General features: G+C 49.4%; 1 protein-coding gene across 2 annotated transcripts in view; it reads right to left on the reverse strand.

Moving 5' to 3' along the window:
- LOC144821595 (uncharacterized) overlaps positions 1 to 24,723 on the reverse strand; it is a 246,678-nt gene that overhangs the window by 113,439 nt on the left and 108,516 nt on the right. For both annotated transcript variants that reach the window (XM_078678821.1, XM_078678820.1), the window contains 2 exons: positions 14,238 to 14,331; positions 10,636 to 10,749 (listed from right to left, as the gene is read on the reverse strand). In XM_078678821.1, coding sequence (XP_078534947.1) covers positions 10,636 to 10,749; positions 14,238 to 14,331 — 208 coding nt within the window. The remainder of the gene's footprint in view (positions 1 to 10,635; positions 10,750 to 14,237; positions 14,332 to 24,723) is intronic.

A 24,723-nucleotide genomic window follows, 5' to 3' on the forward strand; every position in this document is an offset into this window, starting at 1 on the left:
TGAGCCGCTTTATCCATTAAAAGATGGAAACTGGCGATATCTACTGGTGGGGATTCACTCGAAGTCCCAGGCTGAGGAGAGGGCGTCTGCGCCCGATAATCATCCCATTCAGCCATATCCTGGTCGCTCGCTTCATCATCCGTGTTGTCTGGGACCTCTCCGTCCTCCCGCTCTGCGACCGCCTCATCATCCGCATCCTGCGGGTACACAGTGGTATGGATGCTAATTGACCTGTGAATCTGAGACGAAGTTGTAGGTGGTATGATAGGCGGCAAAGAAGGGGGAGGTAGTGCCACAGGAGCGGGAGATTGCACAGGTGTAGTCTGCGGTGTTGCAGGAAAACGGCGGTTGTAATCGTCCAGCATATGTTGGAGATTAGAGATTAAGGTCAAAGGAATGGTGGCCACATGAGCTTGAGTCAACTGCTCTTCCTGTTGAGAGTCTGGGTCTCCGCCATCGTCAGAGTCTGAGTCCTGACATTTAATTATTAAATCAGAGGGACTATGTGCTGCCCCAAACGCGTCCTCTTCATGCTCCGAGTCTGTGTCATGCTCTGATGTAGTTGCGAACATCGGAGAAGGTGGTTGAGGCTCTGGATCAGAGATCTGTTGGCAGGGAACTGTAGTGCGATGATGTGAAGATTTAGAGGTCTTCAACGGCACTAACGGCAAAGAGGCAAACGAAATCGGTGCCTTCGTCGACGGTGCCGTCGCCGTTAACGTCGACGAGACTGACTTAGCCGTCGACGACGGTAATTTTGAAGAAATCTTCGTCGACGGAGTAGTCGTCGACGGGGTCGTCGACGGAGTTACTGTAGATGAAGTCGTCGACGGGGCCGTCGTCGACGAACTCGTCGCCGATGCCGCTACTGCCTCCGTAGACTGAGTGTTCGTCGACGGGCCTGTCTTCGTCGTCAACGGGCCTGTCTTCCTCGACGAGACCTTCGTCAATGATATCTTGGTCGACGGTGCCTTCGCCGACGACGCTTTAGTCGACGGCCTCGTCGTCGACGACGACGTTGTCTTCGGATCCTTCGTCAACGAGGATTCTTTCTTCTTCGCCGACGAGATGGGAATAGTCGACGGAACAGGTTTAGACGGCAACGAAACCCTCGTCGACGTGAAGGCTGTCGACGATAACGTCGTCGACGTTGAGAAAGCCGAAGTGGTAGTCAGCGTCGTCGTCGAAAATGCAGGCAATGCTGTTCTCGTCGTCGGAGCGCTCGTCGACGCTCCTGTCGACGGCGGAACTTTAAGAGGTGTGAAAACACCTCGAGAGGCAGCCAAAGACACCTGAGAGCCAGGTCTCGTGGGCGTAGAGGTGGTAGGAGTGGCAGAAGACACCACAGGAGCCACAGACAAGGCTAACTTTGGCTTCTTGAGGAAAGGAGAAGGAACCTCCTGAACTCTACCACGCTTAGAGGCTACTGAAGAAAAACCAGAGTGTAAACTATCTGCGTCGGACAGTGCAGAGTCCTTGTCATTAAGACGCTGGAGCCAAAGGAGAAGACGGCCTTCTCTGTCCTTAAGAGTTTGGTAGAAAAGGTTCTACAAAACTTGCAGCTGCCAGCCTCATGATCCGGATATAAACAATAAATACACTTCTGGTGGGGGTCCTTTTCAAAAAGGCGCAGCTTCCCACAAGAAGAGCAGGGTCTGAACAAAGACTTCTTACTTGACATGTTGTAGAAAATTCTGGAACTAGAAGGATAGAGATGAAAACTGAGCAGAGCTCAGGGAGACTCCCTTCACACGACGTGCGGTAGAAAATCTGAGGGCTTGAGCTTCCGAGGAGAAGGTTCTAGAGGGTGCTGGAGCCTGATTGGCTGCAGTTTGGACTAACATAATGACACTAATGTGTTACAAATAGTTTTTCTCTTTGCCATTGCATTCCTATGTAGGAATCATTTTTAGAGGATTTCAGTTGTATTTCCTTTCTTTTTCTTGTATTATATTTATATATACTTATATTTAGTTAACATTATTGCTATTTTATGTACCGTGGGACTCCCACTTCGACGACGGGGAATATTCAAGCATGTGAATCTATGAAAGACACCCCTAATACTGGAGAATCATGTATTATGCCACCCCTGGGAAGCCTTCCAAAATGGCACCACAGGTCCGCACTTGCAGCCTGGGTAAGGTGGTGTAATCACCCCTTACTTAGATATGGTATACCTATATCTACCATTTATAACAGACACATATTAACCTATAAGCCACTCCTATAGCAGGCCTTGACAATCCTGAAGACAGAGTGCTTGGTTTTGTGTGAGAGGGTGTCCAAGCATGAGCTGAGCCCCTCTGCAGCTTTCGGAAATCGTTCCCTATAGCTGGTCTGTGATACAGCCATATCATATACTCGTAAGTGCATTATAATCCTTGCGGTTAATGCTAACTTTGGAATGGCTGCATCAAACATGTTGTGTTTGGTTTCAAACACTGGAATACTAACCCCCGCCAGTTCTGGCCGCGCAGGTAGCATTCCACCCTTCTAGAGGGAGAAGACATGTGCACACTTACTTACCCGGTAAAGGTTTAAAAGAGCCCCAGCATCACAGACCTCCTGCTGCTGGACGAAACTCCGGCAGGGGAGGCTTGGACAAAAGGTTTCCTGTCCAGAGAGGTGCCAGCACCTCCCCAGACAGGCTTTAGTGAATTGGGGCTGGGTGGGTGCATTCAGTGAATGCTTTCCAGACCGTGCCTGGGGCACATGTGGTGTCCCCATGCATTTCCAAGTTCACTAGGACTTTAGATTACCCTGGATGAAACTCTGAAACAGAAATCTAGGACCTTCGACATTCCATATCGACTGGAAGACGGAAGAAATCTCCCTTGGGGTCAAGGGGTGACTCCCCTGCTCAAACAGGCACCAAAGAAGTATCTTGCTGGTCTGCATTTGAGGCTCCCGCCGGATCCCAAAGAATCTGCGACACAGGACACAGATTTCCAGTCATCTCCGAGGCTGACACGAGTCCCCAGCAAAGCTGAGTAGTGATCACGAGTGACGTGGGACCGGATCTCCTGGACATCCTGAATATTTGCTGCTGCACCTACTTCCTGAGCTTTCCCGAAGTTGTGCATTGGGCTACTCAAGCCCTGAGCACCTTTTGCATCGAAGATTGTGGGCCTAGACTCCACAAGTGTTCCGTGGGCCCGCTTTCAGCATTTCTGCTCGAGGCTCCTTCGTAATCCCTAGTCCGTTGACTGGTGGGTCCCCACAAAGGTAAATCCTTTGTTTCTTGGGCTTCCCTGGTTGCTCCAGATGTGCCCTGACTCCCCTCCAAAGGGTGAGTCCCTCAGACCTTGCTGGTCTGCACCTAAGCCAATCTTTCCATCTTGCGTGGGTTGCTATTGCCAAGGCTTGTTGGGTCCAATCCGGATACCGACGCTGCAGCACTCGACATCCGTCGTGGGACAGCTAGAATCCAGCTCCAGGTTGTCGTCGATGCCTCCTGGACATCGTGGCTGAAGAAACAAGCTTCACCTCCATCACCTAAAAGCACTGGCGAGTGACCCAGACCCCGTCCCCTCTGCTTTCAGGTTCTTCAAATCTCCGATCCACCCTTGGATCCATCTGGACACTTTTCCTCTGGTCGCCTGCAGCACTTCTTTGCAGCTCTCTATTGGAAACTACAACGAAACCCGACACAAAAAGAAACCTATGCACCCGACTTCGCTGGGTGAGGTAACACGAGTACTTTGGTGCTACTGTGGATCTTGACTCTCGAAGTGTCCAGTACTGAAAGGGTTTTACCGTAGTCCACTCCTAAGTGTCGTTAAACTTCAAAACTGTAACTTTAACTTTCTCCATAGAAGTCAATGGTGATTCCCGGCTGTGTTTAGACATTGCACGCGTCTTCCGTGGGTCTCCTGCGTCCCTACCTTGGGTGGTTCCTGGTTGCCCCAGCGGTTCTACAGGCTTTAAGCCTGGTCTCTGTGTTGAGAGCGGTACTTATACCACTTTCTTAGTATATGGTTTGTGAGGGCCCTAGGGCAAAACGTATACTGTGCAAATTTACTGTGTGCTATTTAAGTTCTTGTATTGTACTTTTGCCTCTAGCCTCATAAAGAGACTAGAGGGGCGTGTTTCGAATAAAAACATATATATATATATATATATATATATATATATACACACATATATATATATATATATATATATATGCAGAAACAAGATTTCTTTATGTAAGAAATACGCCGCACACCACTCTTTAGATTACGCTGTTTATTTCTTGTAGGTCTCCCACCTACGCGTTTCGGACTGCAAGAGTCCCTGTTCACGGTGTCAAACCGTGAACAGGGACTCTTGCAGTCCGAAACGCGTAGGTGGGAGACCTACAAGAAATAAACAGCGTAATCTAAAGAGTGGTGTGCGGCGTATTTCTTACATAAAGAAATCTTGTTTCTGCAAATTTTGCGAGTGTGTCCTAACTCTCGCCGCCAGCACCGGCTTCAAAGAGCTCCCCCCACTTGGGACATTTGCTTGGTAATATATATATATATATATATATATATATATATATATATATATATATATATATATATATCTATATCTGGTGTGGTGCTCTTTTCATTTGGTCATTCAAGAGATTATAGACTGGTAAAACAAGCTGCTTTACATTCCTTCGAGACTTAGCCTGAAGGCTACTTTACACAGCTACCACTAGGATAGCTTTCTATAAAGGTTGTCTAAACCTACCATCAATAAGGGTAGTTTGGACTGGTGCAAGGTGCCCACTAGAATAGTGGACATCATATGCCAGGACAACTTCTCACAAGCAGCACTCTTCAAAATGATGGCCCACCCCCGATTTCTGTATGCCCTACATAACACCCCATTTCTGGTCCCCCCAGCCTACTTCCGGCCTATAGAGACACAGGTGACTAAACTCCTGTGCAATGGAATACCGGCCCGGATAGCGATGACCAAATTATTTTGAACATGGTACGAAGGAGGCATCGCACTACTAAATATACAAACATACTATTGAGCATCCCAACTAACTGCAGTAAATCACTGGATCCATATCCCTCACACTGATCCGGCCTATCACCTCGATAGGCTTGCACTATGTGTAGAGGGACTTAACCCAGCACTGTATAACACCAACAACAAGATGGCTTTATTAGGGCCAACAAAACATACAATTGATCTTTGGCATACAGTGCACAGAAAGCTCGGATGGAACAAAAAGATAATTCAAGCAACGCCCATTTGAGATACTGGCATGCTAGGCACATAATGCAACAGTAAAGGCTTCAAGCAATGGGATGCCATAGGAATAGCACGGGTGGGAGATTTATGGGCCAAGGGAAAAGTAATTCCATTCACCCAACTCCAGGACCAATACGAGATGGCAGCTACAGAAATGTTTTGTCATCACCAAATTAGGCACGCATTGGAGCATTGGAGGCAGCCATCCCGCCTGACACCGTCCTTCTAGAGGCTTCTCCCTTGGAGGACAGACTACTGACGGAATATATCAATAGTCACCGTGCCCCACACAATCCCTCTGGGAGAAATGGCAGAAAGAGGTGGGAGAATTGGACAAGACGGATTGGCAAGAGGCACTGGCATCTCCAAGGGAGGTGGCAGTTCCTTCAAAACTACGCTTAATCCAATTTAAAGTGCTACATCGGATTTATTACACTAGGTCTACACTATGTAAAATAGGAAGGTCAGACAGTCAACTCTGCTTACGACAATGTGGAGCAACAGGCACATTTTATCATACTGTGGGAATGTCCTGAAATAGTGACATACTGGGAGGCAGTTTTGTCCACTGTAACAGTAAGTGGGGCCCCTGTACCGCCAGGGCCTAGGAGATGTTTATTAAACATATGGGAGGCCACAGATCTTAACAGTGCAGCACAAACCTGGGTGACACTAGGTATGACTATAGCGAAGAGGAACATCGCAAAACAATGGGGGCACGGAGTACTCCCACTGAAAGGGATTGGAGTAATGACAGATATGGCGATGGTGGCAGAAAGAGCGGTGTACAGGCATAGAGGATGCCCCCAAAAATGGGAAAGGATGTGAAATTGGAACGCCTTTAGAGGCAACATATGTGCAATACCGGCTGGTGATTCATTAATGGAGAACAGTGAATGAACCGAAAATATACAATGACCCTAACTGTAAAGAATTCTTGTATTTACAATGTATAAGTTATCATGTAACAAAAGAAGAATCTACAACGTGTGGGAAATAATGGTCTCGATGTTCATTGAAAATAATAATGTTTGGTACCAAATAAGTACTGTAGGCCGGCATCTTTGGTGAACTGCTCAAGGCCCGTGGGTCCTCCCAATGGTCTCCTTTGATTACTGTGGGCTCCCCGGATTGCTCGGGGCCTGCCCTGGTGTTCCTGCTTGTGGTGAGTCACCTAAACCTTGCTGGTCCAGATACTGTACCTTCTTCACTTTCCTCGTTTGGTCTTCCACAGCATTGCCTGGCCTACACAGCTGCAGTTTCAAGGTCACGTCAGCTCTCCTGCAACACTCGACATCGGTGGGCATTCGTCTTCCGTGCCTCCTGGTCACTCCTGAGTGGCATCGACTCGGTCCCCTCTGCTTGCACGTACTTCTCATCCTGAATCCACCTTTGGGTACCACTAGACATTTTCACCTTCTCCAGCAGCACCATCTTCCGGACGTCCTTCATTGAGTTTGACGGAGGTTTCTGAAGGTACTTCACACCTATGCATCCGGCTTCCCTGGTGCAGGTATCCTGGTTCCTAGGGTATGCACGGGTGGGTTGGATCTTCAACCTTCTGTCTTCCACAGGTTTTCTTCAGGGTCCCTTGGGAAGAGTCATTCTTTAAAATTGCAACCACGACGTACCCATTGGCTTGTATTGAGCCGGAGGTCTTGTTCCCACTCTGCACACGGCCTCCATGGGGTTCCTGATTACTTACCTTGGGTGGTTCCTTGGGTCCTCCTTGTAGGTTAGGGAGTGTCTTATAATAAATACATATTTTTATAAATACCATGAGTGGTTCTTTTTCACTTAACCTGTACATATAAGATTATGTTCTGGTAAAACAGCTGCCTTACATTCCTTCTGGACTAAGCCTGAAGGCTGCTCTGAACAGCAACCCTTAGAGAGCTTTCTAAGGTTGTCTAAGACCACTAAAATCATTATACGGGTTACCCAAGTGTGAATCATATACAAAGCCGGCTTCTCACAACTTTACAAACAAATATGGCAGTCAAAGTCATGAAAGTAACTAGTATCAAGTAGAAAATAAGCGTTGGCAAAGCCAATAGGTCTCGCCTACCTAAGAGCTTTTGGCTTTGCTAATATGTTTTAGCCTTGTTGCACACCAGCGTGGCTGCTGTTCAGCATTGCTACAAGTTAAGTGGGGTAAAGGGAACTGGAATGGAGTGGTGTGGAGGGAGTAGAGTGGCACAGCATGACCTGGAGTGGCATAGAGGGTGTTGCGTACAGCAGAGTAGAGTGGTTTAGAGTAGATTGTCGTAGCATCTGACGGCATAAAGTAGATTGTCAGAGGGGGAAGGCAAGGAGTGGAATAGTGTAGGAGAATAGAATGGCAGAGTTGAGTGGTGTAGTATCAGAGGGGTGTGTTACAGAGGGGAGGGGGGTCATAGAATAGCATTAGGTAAAGTGGCATTGAGTGGTACAGAGGGCGTTGGCATAGAGCATCAGAGTGAAATAGTGTTGAGGAGTTGAATTGAGCGTCAGAGTGGAGTAACGTAGAGTGTAGTGTCAAGAGTAGCCTAGAGTCAAATGGCATAAAGTACAGTGGGCAAGAGTAGATTGGCTGAGAGTGCATTGATTTTGAGTAAAGTGGTATAGAGTGCACTGATGAAGAGCTGAATGGCGTAAAATGCAGCGACGTAGGAGTGCAGTGGTGTGGAATGCAGTGCGTACAGTGTATCACAGTACAGTGGAGTGGTTCAGCGTAGAATGGAGTGGCGCAGAGTGCAGTGGCATGGAGGACAGTGGTGCAGAATAGATTAGCGTGTTGTAGAGTGATGTAGAGTAGCGCCATATGGTTGAGTGGTGCAGAGTAGAGTGGTGCAGACAGCACTGGTGAGCAGTTTGCAACAGAGTGGAATGAAGTGCAGTGACGTATAGCGTAATGGTGTACAGTGGCATAGCATGCAGTGGTGCGGAGCAGAGTAGTATTGAATGCAGAGGCGAAGAGTGCAGTGACAGTGCAATATTGCAGGTTGGCATAGCTTGCAGTGGTATAGAGTGCAGTTGCGCAGAGTAGATAGGTGTAAAGTGGTACAGAATAGAGTGGAGAAGAGTACAGAGGTGCAAAGTAGAATAGATTGGCGTATTGTTCAGTGACATAGAATGTTGTAAAGTATAGGGGTGAAGAGTGCAGTGGTGAAGAGTAGCTCGAGTACAGTGCACAGAAAGTAGTGGTGCAGAGTGCAGTGGTTTAGAGTGGTGTACAAGGTAGGAGCGTAGAGTGGTGCAGAGTAGAGTGGCGCACCACAGAAAGCAGTGGTGTACAGCAGATTGTTTCAGAGTATAGAGAAGTGGCGTCGAGTGGAGTGGTGCAGGGAAAAGTGCAAAAGCATAGGGTAGTGGCGTAAAGCACAGCAGTGTAAAGAGGAGTAGAGTAGGCGAGTAGATGGTTTCAGAGTGGAGTGAAGCGGAGTGGAGTGGAGTAGGATAGAGTGCAGTAGCAAAGATTAGAATGGAGTGGCCCAGACTGGTGTGTAGTGCACTGGCAGAGTAGAGTGGTGCAGCGTAGAATGCAGTGGCGCAGAGTGGAGTAGTGTGGCGTGGAGTGCAGTGGCATAGAATTGATTGTTTCGGAGTGGAGGGGTACAGGGTAGATTGTGGTAGCAGAGTAATGGCGTAAATCGCAGTGGTCTAGAGTGGTGTAAAGTAAAGTGGCGTAAAGTGGAGTGGTGCAGAGTAGAGGTGAAGAGTGCAGTGGCGTAATATGGAGTGGTGCAGGGTAGAGTGCAGTAGGATATCGTGCATCGGCGTAGAGCCGAATGGACTATGTGAAGTTACGTAGACTGTGGCACCAGTCATCAGCAGTGCTAAAGCCGGTCTTGGTGGTAGGTCATTGCTGTTTTAGTGGAACATGTTCGCTTATTTCATTGTTGACAACACATGCATCCGTCAAATAGTATAAAAACTGTGTTTTGTCATATGCAGGATGTTGAAGACTGTAGTGTTTTTTTTATTTTTTATAACTTTATTTCTCAAGTTTCACAAGTTTTTCATCTCCAGCACAGTATATCCAACAAGGTACAATAACACATTGCAATTGCTCTAGTCGTGAAAAAATTATCTCCACAATATTATCAACAGTCAGTTGCATAACAGTCATGAGGATCATGAAGACTGTAGTGTTAATAATGTAGTTGTTTCCGGCGATCTGTTTGTAGATTTCAGGCAGGAAAGCAGTAATCTGTGCGGTCTGGGTTTTTACAGCACGGTGCTACTGCACATGCTGCAAATGATTAGGCTATTGCTCTTTAAGTGCAGTTGTGTAGGCTACACCTTTTGGCTTGCCAATGCTTGTTATTATTAAAATGGTTTGGTGCTCAGACTCAGACTGTAAATAGAAATATCATTAGACATTCACAAGAGTCACATTAAGCAAACGCCAACAGTGGCTTGATAGAAGAAGCTCAACATGAATATTTGTTGCCTCAGAATGTGCGTGCACCTCCTCTCCGCAAAGCCTACTTCAAGGGTTATGCCACGGCCTCGTAAACTGGAGCACAGGAGGGGCACGAGCGGGCTCCAAGGGGAGAGTAATCTGCATTCCTATAAACGCTCTCACTTTGAAGTCACAGAAAGAAAAGTAAACACCAAGCTCCCTTGGAAGACAGAGCCTGCCATTTGATCTTTGTGTTTAAACGCACAGCAAAAGTATCAAGACAAGAACAAGATTTAAAGGCCTGTTTACAGAAAGTGACATTTCTGGAGGATTCAGTAAACAAGGATCACGCAAGGGAAGGGACAAACTCAAGCTGGACAGCCTAAAACAAATAAAGCCACCAAAAAGAAGAAATTGGAGTAACAAACCACAGAGCCAATGGTAAGCAATGGGCAGAAAGCATTCCCAGGGAAGCTTTCCGTGTGTCCTCTAGATGCCGTTTGCAAACCAGACAGCTGTGCCGTCTGGTATGCTTCAAGATAAATAAGGTTTAAAACACTTATGCTATTTAAAGTCATCAAGAGTTGCTAAAAAGCAACATTTTCTTATAGCAAAGCAATGCCAAAATGATTAAGACAGCCTAAAGTTCAGAGATCTTTCACAAAGGAGCCAGAAAACAAAACTGAAGCGACTGCCACTAATGGATGATCGGACGGAAACTTTCCTTAAGAGAGAACTGTTGCATTTAAATTCTTACAGCTGTTCATGCGAAAAAAGACCAAAGGAAAAAATAAAAAAGATGAGCTCTGGCAGCTGGGGAGATGGCAGAGGGGTACGAGTCTTCAGAAAGAAGGAAAATGAACAGTAGGAAATGTGGGCTTAGCGCGAGTTTAGAAAGGTACAGACATGTAGACGCATGGGCTTCAAATGTCACATCCAAGGAATCCGGAGGGATTTGGACAAAGGAGATCAGTGTTATGCTTTAGGAGTGTAGATTATTGAACACATTTTACGGTAAGTAAACAAACCTGTATGGGTTCGCCGGTGGCATTGAAGAGAGACGAAATGGCGAAAGCTCTTTGTGCACATTCTGCATGGATAAGGATTTTCCGGCAATGCCTTTTTAGCGTCTGGGTTGTTCTCTGCGGAAAGAAATAGGTCACATTGTTAAATAACACTTACTCTGGGAATGAGTGCTTGGTCTGTTAGTGAACAGAGGACACTATACAATAGGTCACCAGATGTCAAAATGGAATCTATAAACTAGGGGGTCCTTTGTGTAAGTAGCAGCAGATGACGCCTTGACTGGTTCACTACCCTCAGCAAAGGAGGATGCCCATAGTGCCCGTGAGGGGCCACACTGCTTACATTTAGTTGTGAGCTTGAGGGAGCAAGAGTTATAGTCACTCTGCGCACCATACAGAGGGATTTGAAGTTATTTCTTCTTGTGCTGGAAGCTAATCTAGGGCGGTAAGATCTGGCATGGTGGAAGCACCGAAAGACAGCCCCAATATGAATTCTACTGCACAATTTGGATAACTTGTAAACAATAGAAAGGTAGATAGCAATACATACAAAGCTTGACTACAACCACAACCGTGACTAGGGTGGCTTCAACTGCTGTGGCCGGAAGAAATACAGATTCAGCGAAGAGTAGAACTGCCCAAGTTTCAAGATGTTTCCAGAGTTCTGAATTCACACCTTTTCTTAAGCCTTTAGCGGGGATGGGTCGCAGTGACATAGGCTGATCGTTTTTTCAGAAGCATTATCACAACCACCTGCTGCAGGTAAATAGTGACAGTGGCAAAGGTATAATGTGAAACAGGCAGCGGCAGAACACTAAAGAATATCTTTTTAAGATGAGAGGGAGGGCAAAGATTAATAGAGAGCCACATTTCATGCTTGATAGGCGAGAAAGAACAGCTTCCTGATCTAATTGGCCAAGGTTCAATCAGGGGAATGTTTTCAGCCTGAGGGCGCCAGCGGCCCTGAGGGTCCGGGCGCCAGCTGAGCTAGAGGGTCAGGGCGGGAACTGTTTCCAGATTCAGGGTTGGACTTGGCTACAGACTCAGTGTGGCAATTTACTACAGTACTAGTGAGTCCATAGGTGATCCAGTGAAGGAAGAGAGTGTTTGGGTGATGGGATTCGGGGTTTTAGTTCGCACCAAGACCCAAAGGGGCAATTGCAGGGGGGATCTATGGAATGGCGGAACACTGAGGGTCGATTGGAGAGCAGGGGCGATTACTGTCTCTAATGGAAGATGCTTAGGGTGGCACCTTGAGGCGATCTGAAAACCCTGACGACCAAAGGGATGGAAAATCAGAAGGAAGGGAGCAGCGTAGTAAGCAGAGGTGGGAAACCGACCAAGTACGGAAAAGAAGCGAGGGAGACAGGGAGGAGTGAGTGACCCTGGCAGCAAGACTGAGACATCCAGGTACTGAGGAGGAGTTGGTGACCCTGGCAGCAAGGCGACGGCAGACACCCAGGTACTAAGGAGGAATGAGTGACCCTGGCAGTAAGGCAACGGCAGACACCTAGGTACTAAGGAGGAGTGAGTGACCCTGGCAACAAGGCGGTGACAGACACCCAAGTACTAAGGAGGAGTGAGTGACCCTGGCAGCAAGGCGATGAGACACCCAAGGTACTAAGGAGGAGTGAGTGACCCTGGCAGTAAGGCGATGAGACATCCAGGTACTAAGGAGGAGTGAGTGACCCTGGCAGCAAGGCGATGAGACACCCAGGTACTAAGGAGGAGTGAGTGACCCTGGCATCGAGGCGACGACAGACATCCAGGTACTAAGGAGGAGTGAGTGATCCTGGCAGTAAGGCGGTGACAGACACCCAAGTACTAAGGAGGAGTGAGTGACCCGGGCAGCAAGGCGATGAGACATCCAGGTACTAAGGAGGAGTAAGTGATCCTGGCAGTAAGGCGAGGAGACATCCAGGTACTAAGGAGAAGTGAGTGACCCAGGCAGCAAGGCGATGACACCCAGATACTAAGGAGGAGTGAGTGACCCTGGCTGCAAGGCGACAGCAGACACCCAGGAGGAGTGAGTGACCCTGGCAGCAAGGCGATGACACCCAGATACTAAGGAGGAGTGAGTGATCCTGGCTGCAAGGCGACGGCAGACACCCAGGTGGAGTGAGCGACCCTGGCAGCAAGGCGATGACACCCAGGTACTGAGGAGGAGTGAGTGACCCTGGCATCGAGGCGACGACACCCAGGTACTGAGGAGGAGTGAGTGACGCTGGCAGCAATGTGATGAGACATCCAGGTACTAAGGAGGAGTGAGTGAACCTGGCAGCAAGGCGACGACATCCAGGTACTGAGGAGGAGTGTGAGTGACCCTGGCAGCAAGGTGACGGCAGACACCCAGGTACTAAGGAGGAGTGTGAGTGACCCTGGCAGCAAGGCAACGGCAGACACCTAGGTACTAAGGAGGAGTGAGTGACCCTGGCAACAAGGCGGTGACAGACACCCAAGTACTAAGGAGGAGTGAGTGACCCTGGCAGCAAGGCGATGAGACAACCAGGTACTAAGGAGGAGTGAGTGACCCAGGCAGCAAGGCGATGACAGTCACCCAGGTACTAGGGAGGAGTGAGTGACCCTGGCAGCAAGGCGGCGATGACACCCAGGTACTAGGGAGGAGTGAGTGACCCTGGCAGCAAGGCGATGACACCCAGGTACTAAGGAGGAGTGAGTGACCCTGGCAGCAAGGCGACGGCAGACACCCAGGTACTAAGGAGGAGTGAGTGACCCTGGCAACAAGGCGGTGACAGACACCCAAGTACTAAGGAGGAGTGAGTGACCCTTGCAGTAAGGCGATGAGACATACAATGTACTAAGGAGGAGTGAGTGACCCTGGCAGTAAGGCGATGAGACATCCAGGTGCTAAGGAGGAGTGAGTGACCCTGGCAGTAAGGCGATGAGACATCCAGGTACTAAGGAGTGAATGAGTGACCCTGGCAGCAAGGCGATGAGACATCCAGGTACTAAGGAGTGAGTGACCCTGGCAGCAAGGCGATGACATCCAGGTACTAGGGAGGAGTGAGTGACCCTGGCAGTAAGGCGGTGACAGACATCCAGGTACTAAGGAGGAGTGAGTGACCCTGGCAGTGAGGCGGTGACAGACACCCAAGTACTAAGGAGGAGTGAGTGACCCTGGCAGCAAGGCGATGAGACATCCAGGTACTAAGGAGGAGTGAGTGAGTGATCCTGGCAGCAAGGCGATGAGACACCCAGGTACTAAGGAGGAGAGAGTGACCCTGGCAGCAAGGCGATGACACCCAGATACTAAGGAGGAGTGAGTGACCCTGGCTGCAAGGCGACAGCAGACACCCAGGAGGAGTGAGTGACCCTGGCAGCAAGGCGACGGCAGACACCCAGGTACTAAGGAGGAGTGAGCTTTGTGTGCTGAAGTCCACAGGGGATATCTGGCAACTGGGAGAGGTAGATTTAATTGAGTAAACAACCATTTCTGAAATCTTTCCATAAACTGATGCATTAGGAAACAGTATTGGATGCTATTTTCAGTAAAGCAGACATCTGTCCATGAGCTAATTAAAATCGTTCTCCGAAACCACAGAAAAACAGGAATATGCTTTGGATAGATGCAAATGTCGACTTACTCTGTATCTCATGGAGGACTACGTTCTCTTGGAGCAGGTCTAGCGGGAGCACAGAGAGGAAATCATCATACTGTTCAGCAAGCATCTCTACCGTCTGAAATTATATATAAAAACAAATAACACCACCTATTAGTCAGCCTTCAGTCAAGCACCCTGCGGAGAAGATAAAATGATATGTTTGTTCTTACTTTTGCACGGTTATGTGGGCAGCAGAGAATTGGTGCTACTTTTACTATAACGTTTCTGTGATAAAAAAGCTTCTAGATAAGTTTTAGGACAGCCTATAGATTCTAGGTTTTGAACTGCATGGGTTTGTTAAAGCCAGGATTTTGCAGAGTTTGTCCTCTAACTCTTTTTAGGGGCATGACTTAAGCCTGCTATTGGCCAACAGTGTCATGTGATCTACTGTGAACAATAATTTCCTTTCATAAAACAGGTTTCACATCGCAGTTTCCGGCCTGTGACCTACAGAGCCATGTGATCTACTGTAAACCATCTCCATTCATATGTACTCTTTGCCCCAGTGTTCTGTCACTTACAGGATCGTGATCTACTGTGACCATCTCCACTCATATGTGGGAGTCCTCTCTGCAGTGTTCTACCTGTTGCCCACAGGGCCATATGATCTACTGTAAACCATCATCTCCCTTTATAAGCAGGTTTCCCCAGGAGTCCTCACTGCAGTGTTCTGCCTGTGGCCTACAGGGCCATGTGATCTACTGTGAACCATCTCCATTCATATGCAGTCTTCGCCTCAGTGTTCTTTCACTTACAGGATCATATGATCTACCGTAAACCATCATCTCCGTTTGGTGCAGCGGCCAGGGCAGCTGACTTCGGAGCACAAGTTTCACGGTTCGATTCCCGGGTCCGGCGGCAGCTTAGCTCAGTACTGTGCGACTCTGGGCAATAGCTCACTTAATTTCCATGACGGCAGCCAGCGCCTTGAGACCTGTAAGGGTGAGCTGTTTGCGCTTTCCAAATCCGGATTTACAATTTTTACATTTTACATGCAGGTTTCCCCCAGAGTCCTCTCTGCAGTGTTCTACCTGTGGCCTACAGGGTCATGTCCATGAGAACTTCATACCGTTATACTTCTGGCCTCTTGTCCACCCACACATGGTAGGAAGCATTTTAAATCAGGAGAAGAGCGAGAATCCAGGGTGCTAAGACTTTGGACATTGTCTGGAAGTGTCAGTTTTCAATCACATAAATCTGAGAAAAGTAGCCTTTTCAGACCCATACCTTGACACTCACAGGGCATTCTGGGTAGGACACTGTGCTCGACCCAAGCGAGCCACACCACACGGGGTTTCTAGGCTTCATAAACACTCTGGCTTGGTAGGGTCCCCAGCATGCTGGCAAAGCCAGAGCCCAAATAATGCAGTAATACACCAAGGCAAGTAAGGCAAGAAATGGGTCTACCTGATCTCTCCAGGTCCCTATGATAAAAACTACAAATAATCCAGCCCTCCTATAACTTGCCATGGAAACGCTTGAGGCCCCAGTGGGGCAGACAGACTGTGGGGGTTTTAGAGGTGGAGCTGAAGTCTGATGCCAGGACAGCCACCAATCCTTCAGAAAATAAAATGCTTCCTATCCTGCAAGCGGCGAGACAAAAAGGAGACCTGCAGCACGAGGGAGCTACGATCCGGTTTTTCCCTGACTTCACACTGCAAGTCCAGCAGGAACGGCGAACCTTCTTGGGCGTAAAGGCGGCGCTCCGAGACAAAGGCATAAAATACATGATGTTCTTTCCGGCCAAGCTGAAGGTCATCTCGGGGGGTAAGTCCCTGTTCTTCGCCACGCCGGTGGAGGTCCAGAACTGGCTTGACACAGCAGTGCCAGCCGAACAAGCACGATAAGATCATGGCTCATGGAGGGACCGCCGAGCCGCATCTCCTGGGTCCGTGGCGGACAAATCGGACGTAGACGTGCAGAGCCAACGTTCGCGGCTTTCCAGATCCGCCAGTCCGAGGGGGGACACACTCGGTGACACAGCTGCACGCTGAAAATGAAGGCTGCGGGACCACGCCTTGCTTAACTGTAATGTATATTGTGCTGGGGCTGATGCAAAACCTTGACCAGACTTGAGGGTGGTACGAATTTCTGCCCAGAGACTACTTAATTCTGCTGCTATGCTTTGGGTGCTCCACGGCTGAGGGTAACATACTGTAGGATAATGTAGGTATGGCGGCTGGAGTAGGGGCGGGCACACGTTTCCCCTAAAAGAGTTTTTCGGGAGGGGGTGTTTTCCTCACTCCCGGGTTGGGACAGAGCGAAAGGCACTCTGCTAATTGGGGTCGTGGGTAGTTTGAAACCTACGGAGCAGGGAGCCGGGTGGAGGGGAACTGTTGGGGGGGGGGGGGGGGAGGGTTTAATGAGTCCTATTGATGTAGTGAAGGTCTCTGAGGGTGGGCTGGTTGAACTGGAGGGGGGGACGTTTTGATGTCTTGCAACAGCCATGTTGGGGGGTAGGGGCCGGAGGGATGGTGGGGGGCGGGGCATTGGGCACTGTTTGTTGTCACAGCATATTGAACTGAATATTTCAATGCAATGTACCAAGAAATTCAAGAGTTTTAGAGGACTTTGGACTATCAACCGCGATGGGGTGGGATAAAAGCCTAAAGATCTTGAGTTGGAACGTCAACGGGCTAGGGGACAAACTCAAGAGGACCATAGTGCTGCAATTTATTAAACGACACTTGCCGGATGTAGTGCTCCTGCAGGAGACCCACCTCCTAGGTAACACCTGCCACGCGCTTAACAAATGGGGGTATTCCCTTGTGATTCATGCTGGCTTCACTTCAGGGTCCCGCGGGGTGGGTATTATGGTGCGGCGGAGCCTCCCCTTAGTCATAGACAACACAGATACAGACACACTGGGTCGGTATGCGGCCATCTCGGGTAAATGGGAAGGCCGTAGGCTCAACTTGGTCACCAGTTATGTCCCACCTGGGATTCAAACACAATCCTTTCAGGACTTAGGGAAACTGCTTCTTTCCCTCCCGGACGGACAGCTTTTTGCGGGGGGGCGACTTCAACGCGGTGATCTCTGGGCACTGTGACAGGCACCCTCCAAGAGACATGCCTGCTAGCCACACCTGGCTGGCTGATTTTATTGAGACATTTGGCCTCACCGACTTATGGCGTTTCAAACACCCCGACGACAGACAGTACACCACCTTCTCAGGCCCTCATGGTTCGTTCTCCCGCCTAGATTATTTATTTACACCATTGCAGTACGGCACCGCTGTTCAAGAAGCTACACATTTAGCGCGGGGAATTTCTGACCACTCCCCCTTATTGGTCCATCTCACCATAGGGGACAAGCGGGAGGGAAGTATTGCACCTATCTATGCCTGGCCTCTTCTCTAACACTGGCGATCAGCCGGTATTTCGAGGAGAATGAGGGAACAGTGGACTCTGCGGGGGTGTTATGGGAGGCCTTTAAAACAGTGCTCGGGGGGAGGCCCTCTCAGTGATTGCGAGCCGTCGTAAGGAGCGGGAGGGGCAGCTGGTCCAACTGGAGGGCGAGGTGCGACCCCTGGAGGTGGAAGCGCTTGATGGGGAGACCCGGAGACTACCCATCGATTGAAACTTAAGCAGGCTGAATACAAGGCACTGGCCACGGACGCCGCCAAAACTGTTCTCAGAGACAGGGAGGGCAGGATCTACGACCAGGGCGACAAAGCTGGTAGGCTCCTAGCCTGGTTAGACAAAAAGCAGCAGCAACAGAAAGTAGTGGCGGAACTCAGGACTGAGTCAGGAGAGATCGTTACTGAACCACGTGCGGGGGTCAAAGAGTTTGAGCATCACTACCGGAAGGTCTATAGTAGAGGGTCTGACCGGCCAGAGGAGGACTCAGTGGACTTGCTGGCAGACATCAGTCTACCGGCCCTCACTGAGGCAGAGCGGGAAACATTAGAGGCGCTGCTCACTACCGAGGAGCTAGGCCAAGCCATCTGCGACCTTCGCTCAGGGAAGGCCATGGGGTCTAACGGGTTGCCCATCGAACTCTATAAGCTCCAGTCGGACGGCCTGAGCCCCTATCTGAAGCGGATGTTTGAGGAGAACAAGGAACAGGGAGTGTTGCCAAGGGACCAACGGATAGCCACTATTGTGGCCATCCCTATGGAGGGCAAACCCAGGGATTTGTGTGCATCTTATAGGCCTATCTCTTTGCTCAACGCGGAGCCTAAGATCCTAGCTAAGGTCCTGGCCAATAGGCTCAAACCAGTCCTGCCATCGCTTGTACACCCGGACCAGTCGGGCTTTATGCCACATCGCAATACAGCACTCAATCTCCGTCGACTGCATGGCGTGCTGGGGCGCTGCCACACCCTCCGCGAGGAGGCAGTAGCTGTATCGCTTGATGCCGCAATGGCGTTTGATACTTTGGAATGGCCCTATATGATGGCGGTCCTCCCGAAATTGGGCTTTGGTCCTGAATTTATAGGGTGGGTGCGTCTTCTCTACTCGGAGCCCCTGGCCCAAGTCACAGTGAACAAAATCTCTGAGGTCTTCCCCTTAGAGAGGGGGACGAGGCAGGGGTGTCCCCTCTCGCCTCTGCTTTTTGCCCTATCTTTGGAGCCGCTAGCTGCCTGGATCAGACAAGACCTTTCCCGAAAGGGGTCCGGTGGGCAGAAGGATGGGAGGACAGGATATCGCTTTACGCGGATGACATCCTCCTGTACCTCACTAGTCCTCGCAAGTCACTCATAGTGGCTATGGACATTTTTGCCAGTTTCGGGAGGAACTCGGGATATAGTATAAACTGGGGAAAATCTGTCATGTATGTCCTCAGCGGCGACTCTCCGGTGATCCCCCGTGGCTGCCCAATTGAAGAGGCCACGGCCGGTTTAAATACCTTGGTATATTTGTTTCTAAAGACGCTGCTACCCGATACGAGAGGAATCTCGTGCCCCCGTTGCAACGGTTTAAAAGGGACTCTGCATCCTGGCGGAAGCTCCCACTGTCCCTGCTAGGCCGGGCGCCGCTCTTTAAAATGATGGCGCTGCCGAGGTTCTTGTATGCCCTACAGAACTACCCCGACTTGGTGCCGCAGCCATACTTTGCATCTCTTGAAACCGCGCTTCGGGAGCTCCTGTGGGCCGGAGTGCCTCGCATCTCCCTCCAGAAGCTTACACTAGGCTGGTTCGATGGGGGTAGAGTACTCCCGGACATCCGTAAATATTATTGGGCTGCACACCTTGCAGCGATCAATCATGGCACCTACGGTGATGGTAATGGCCCGGGGTATGGAATGGACAGGTGGCTTCTACCGGGAGGGAACTTCGAAGCGGCTTTATGCTCAAGGCCGGGCAGAAACCGGCTCACCGGGCCCACCAAACACTCAGTACAAATTTGGCACGTGGCACAACGGAAATTGGGTTGGGCGGATACCCTGACCCTTGCGACCCCGCTATGGGCCTCTGAAAAACTGGGTACCTTGAGACGCACCAAGGGGTTCCGCAACTGGTACCTGATAGGGATTTCACACATTAGAGATTTATGGGGTTCAGGGGGTGTGGTGTCCTTTGTTTCATTCCAACAGACGTATGAGCTTGCACAAACAGAACACTTCCGGTACATGCAGGTCCGACACTCCCTCGAATCGAACATCCCGGCGGGGACGCTTCCCCCAGCCACGTCCCCCTTAGAGGACAGACTACTGGATGGACACCTTCCCGAACACGCCATCTACCTCACTTATCATTAACTCCTCCCCAGATCTTTTACAAACCCTGAAAACTAAGTGGGAGGCTGATGGGTTGGAAATAGATGAGGAGGAGTGGAACAGTGCGCTAGCGTCCCCTAAGGAAGTGGCCATCTCGGCTCGACTCCGCTTTTTTTATTTTTTTTTATTGAGAGTTCATATATAACAATACAATACAGTACAAGAGACATGACATATTTGAGATCCAATTAATACAGTCTAGAAGAAAAGAATATTGAAAACAACCATACAGTTTTTAGTTATAACATTTAAATTATAAAGTGCAAAATTGTGTAAGAGCAAACAGGCAATAGACTTTCACTAATATTCAAAAGATTTTGTTAGAGTTAAAATAATATAGGAACTTTAAATTCCCTGTGAGATCTCAGTTAATTTTTCATAGCTAGATTTATAAAGTGCATCGTGCATATACATAACGAACCTAACAAACCAATTTTAAATCCTAATAAATAGTAGCAAGGGGGCGTGGCCAAGCAGCATGGCCGACAGGACGTGAGCTCCACCAGCTCCGTCCCGAAGACCAGCTAAATCCTTAAAATTATCCTGCCCGGGATCTCCCGTTTGCTGGAAAGCGTGTCGGAGGTGGCGGTGGCCCCACCGAAACTCCTGTGGTTAACGGACCGGACCCGCGACCTGTGATCCCCCGTGAGCGCTGGCCTGACTGCTGCTGGAGGCGGCGCCGGCGCGTCTCATCACGCGACGCCGCGGACTGGGCCTGCCCGCCGGAGCCGGACTGCGGAGGCATCAGCTGGGGCTTCCCCGACTTGAGTGTGCCCCCTAGCGAACGCAAGCGCCGGACCTGGAGCCCCCGATCCGAGCTTGGAGAGTCGAGTGGCGGCGACACAGGGGCCTTCTTGTTGAGCGGTGAGGAGTGGGACGGGACGGAGGCGCCGTCCATTTTGTGCAGGGCTCCTGTGCCGGAGTGCCGCCCCCCCCCCCATCTGCCGTTGTTGGAGGCTGCGCGCCTGGTCTCCGGAGCGGCTGCCCCCGGAGGTGGGGGCTATGAGTGCCGCTGGCCCCAGCTCCTGATGGCAGCGTGGAAGTCGTGTGGGGGCACCGGACTGCTGTGCACCTGATCGGACCAGGCCCCTTCCTTGGTTCCTGCGGGGTCTTACCGCCTGTGTGCCTCCCCCTGCTGGTTCTTGTCCTGCGCCCGGAGGGGGTCTTTACCCTCCGTTATCGCCCTGCAGCTGTGGTACTTGTGGAACAAAGTCGCTGAGCTCTCCGGATGAGTTGCGGCCCCTCCCCCATGCGACCGCCATTTGGAGCACGGTACCGGGCGGCCTCTGGGAGGTCCGTGGCAGCTGGTGGCGGGGTGCGCCAGTATCCTGCCCTGCCCATTGTGGTTCTCAAAAATCCGGACCCTGGTGTTTTCACGATATCGAGGTCCAATACCCGTGTCACAAAACCTCAACGCACCAAGACGATTTTGGTGTCTATGAACCGATAATAATTAGGACATCATTCCTATGTATTTGCGTCACAATCGAGGGTTGCCAACACCCCAAAATCGTAGTTACCGTCCCCATCCCTTAAACTCCATTTTGTGAACGGCATCCATCTTGTATCTTGCCCTCATGTTAAGTCAATTAAAGGTCGAGCTTGATCAAGAGGGACACGTCCACCTTTTCGTGACTTCCCCCTGACCTGTCCCAACTGACTCCATTGCGTTCGGCCAAACCTGTTTGGGCAGCTCCTCGCCCAGTGGCCGAATACGATAGCATCAATACATAACATTCCACGAACCATTCACGACATACAGACCATGCTTTCTGCAAACATGCACCTGTCCACACTCCTTGTTTATGGCCAGTTTTATGACTGGGTTGTACCTTCCTTTATTAAGGTTTCATCGATATCTGATGGGAGTTCCAGGCCTAACTGGGTAATCTATCAACAAACTGGACATCTAAAATATGGGCTTGCTTACATGACTCTGCTCTTTGTATTATTGTAGAAATATGTGTATAGCCATATCATAAACTCAGGAATTCTTGCTTGCAGCTATTATTTTTGTATATAAGGAGACGGCTGGTTCTGTAAAAACGAACAGTCTCCCGAGAACCTACACTCCGTGTGGTGTACTTCTGGGACACGTGTTACTTGGTAGCTACCAATAAAACTTGATCTTTGACGGTAACTAGAAGACTCCGTGTTTCTGTGGTCCGGAACAAGGGAGAACTCAGAGGTCCTCGGGTGCTACCCCCTGGCACCACCGGGTTCCTAAAAACCCGGCACCTCAGTTGGCGCCCCATGTGGGGCGATATCAAGCGGTGACGGTCCAAGCCAGATGTTCGTGAGGAGCTTCGTGTGAAAATTCCGGAGGACGGCCAGCCACTTCAGCGACCCCTGTATGTCGACGTGGTTCCGAAGGTCTTTGCTGCGAGGTTCCCCGCGTCCCGACGGCTACGAAGGACTGCTGCCCTGACTATCGCCTTGTTTTGGACCCAGTGATCCTTGGTAGAGCGAAACGATAGACGAGTCTTCTAGCGACGTCACAGATCTTCAAATACTTCAGTTAAGTATAAGTGGAGCGTCTCCCAGTCCTTAGTTTGTCCTTAGTTTTTGGTATCCTTGAGATACGCTTTGATTTGGTACTTGCAAGCCCCAAAGCCGAAGGACTCGTGTATTCACGAGATAATCCTTTGAAGTTTGAAGCTAGACTAGTGAGCGAAGATGCCTGGTTTTAGCAGACTTGGAAACTTGTTTTGTCTTGGTTGTAGTAAGGACTCCCGATTAGAGGAATCTTGTCCGGTTCCTCCAATTGGAACTCCAACGTATGAGCTCTATGAAAAGCACGGCGTAGGTCCTATAACATATAACGAAGTATGGATAAAATACACCCGCAAGGATGGTGTTTTAAAATGGCCCCAATACGGTAGTTTCGACTCAGAAGTTTTAGATAACCTAGAGGTCAAACTATTCAAGAAGAAAGCCCGACCGGCGATGTTAGACTCTTTCCGCTTATGGCGTAAAGAGGCCAAACAGAAGGAAATTAAATTAGAAAAGAAGAATAAGAGGATAAGAGGTATTTCAGTAATGCAAGCCGCGATAAAATTTAAAGACAACGAAGAGGATCAAATAAGTGAGCAGTTGCACAGGCAACGTAAAATGGCAATAGATAAATGCTATCCCGTTTTGCCATCTCTTCAGCGAGAGACAGTAAAAGAGCGTGAGAAAGATCCATTAATGGCTCATTTGCCAAGTTCGCCACCACCCTATGCACAAAATGCCACAGCACCTCCGCAACCTTTAGTTGCACCTCTGGTAGCTGTTATACAGGCTCCTTTACCGCACTCGCCGGCTACTCTTCAGCTGGCTCCTGTTTCTCTGGCGCAGACTCTTCAAGGCTCACCGATCACATCTACTTCTCCTACTGTTCCTTCTAAAATTTCGCCTAGCACATCTTCTAGTCTCTCTGATACTCGTTCTACGAACATTTCTGTTTCTACTTTGCGTGACTCTGTTCTACCACCAGTTATTCCCCCACTTTCACCTTCCGTCTGGCATAAAATGACCAGCATTGTTACTAACCTTCCTTCACCACTTTTTCGGTCGCCTAAAACGACCCCTAACACAGAACGAAGACAATTACAAAGCCAAATGCCCGATTATCAGGAAAGGGAATGTTTGAATAAGTTAGCACGAAATTGGGCTATGGACACAGCAAGATATGATGTAGAGTCTGTCATGAACGTTTTCCGTCAATGGGATGAACCAACGCAAAGATACGTCTTTGAGCAGATGTGTGTTTTTCTGTGTGAGGATTTGGTAGATAATGGTCAGAAGACCAACCAGCAAGAGTTGTGTAGTGTACGATTTAAATTTGGGGAGGGTATGATTGTAGGTCCCGACGTTGAAAAAGCAGTTGAGATATTATTATCACATAGAAGTACGGGTGGTAATTCTGGGTCATCCTCTGACAGTGGTACATCCAGCAGGAAAAGAGCGAGACAGTACCCCATGAGAGAGGTTCCTCCGGTCTGGAGGGATGGTGACGCAACTGCAGTTCCACCGGTTCTGCCTCATTTCCAGCGTGTATGGGTACATGTCCCCTGGAAAAGATCCGAAGTTTTAGCACTCAAGCAGACACTACCCGATCCCCGTAAAAACCCGACTGGGTATTATAAGGAGTTATCCCAAACTGCCAGCTCATGTATAATGAATTTAGCGCATATAGACATGTTTGGGAACGTTGTTCCACATCCTTTATGGAGTAAGATACGTCATACAGATCATGACCAAGAATTAGGTGACTCGTGGGCGAACATTGAGACTACAGATGCTAGACAAGTCGGTGGTTTCAAGCCTGAGCCGTTAATAGCTGAACTTCCCGGTAGAATTATTGCGTACATGAAGACAATTATGCCTGAAGTACGCGTAAACTGGGACAAGCTATCAGCGTGCAAGCAGAAGAAAGACGAGAATGTGTCTGACTTTTTCACGAGATTTGAGGAAACTTTCACAGACCATAGTGGTCAGGATATGGCTACCGAGGGTGGCCAAAGATTGTTTATAGACAAATTTGTACACAATTTGCTTCCCGAACTATGTGCTAAACTAAAAGATTCAGAGAGTGCTTGGGCTGTCTCTACGTCAGCGCAGATTCTAGCAACAGCTCAGTACTACGAAAACAGGCGCAAAGACGAGCTAGACAAGGCAGACAAAAAGACGAAAGATTTAAAAACTAAAGTTCTTCTCCAACAGGCCTATCCGCCTCGTATGGCTAGCCAGCCCAATTATCAA

The sequence above is a fragment of the Lissotriton helveticus genome, chromosome 2_2 (genome assembly GCF_964261635.1).
Source record: "Lissotriton helveticus chromosome 2_2, aLisHel1.1, whole genome shotgun sequence".
In the NCBI taxonomy this organism is placed as follows: Eukaryota; Metazoa; Chordata; class Amphibia; order Caudata; family Salamandridae; genus Lissotriton; species Lissotriton helveticus.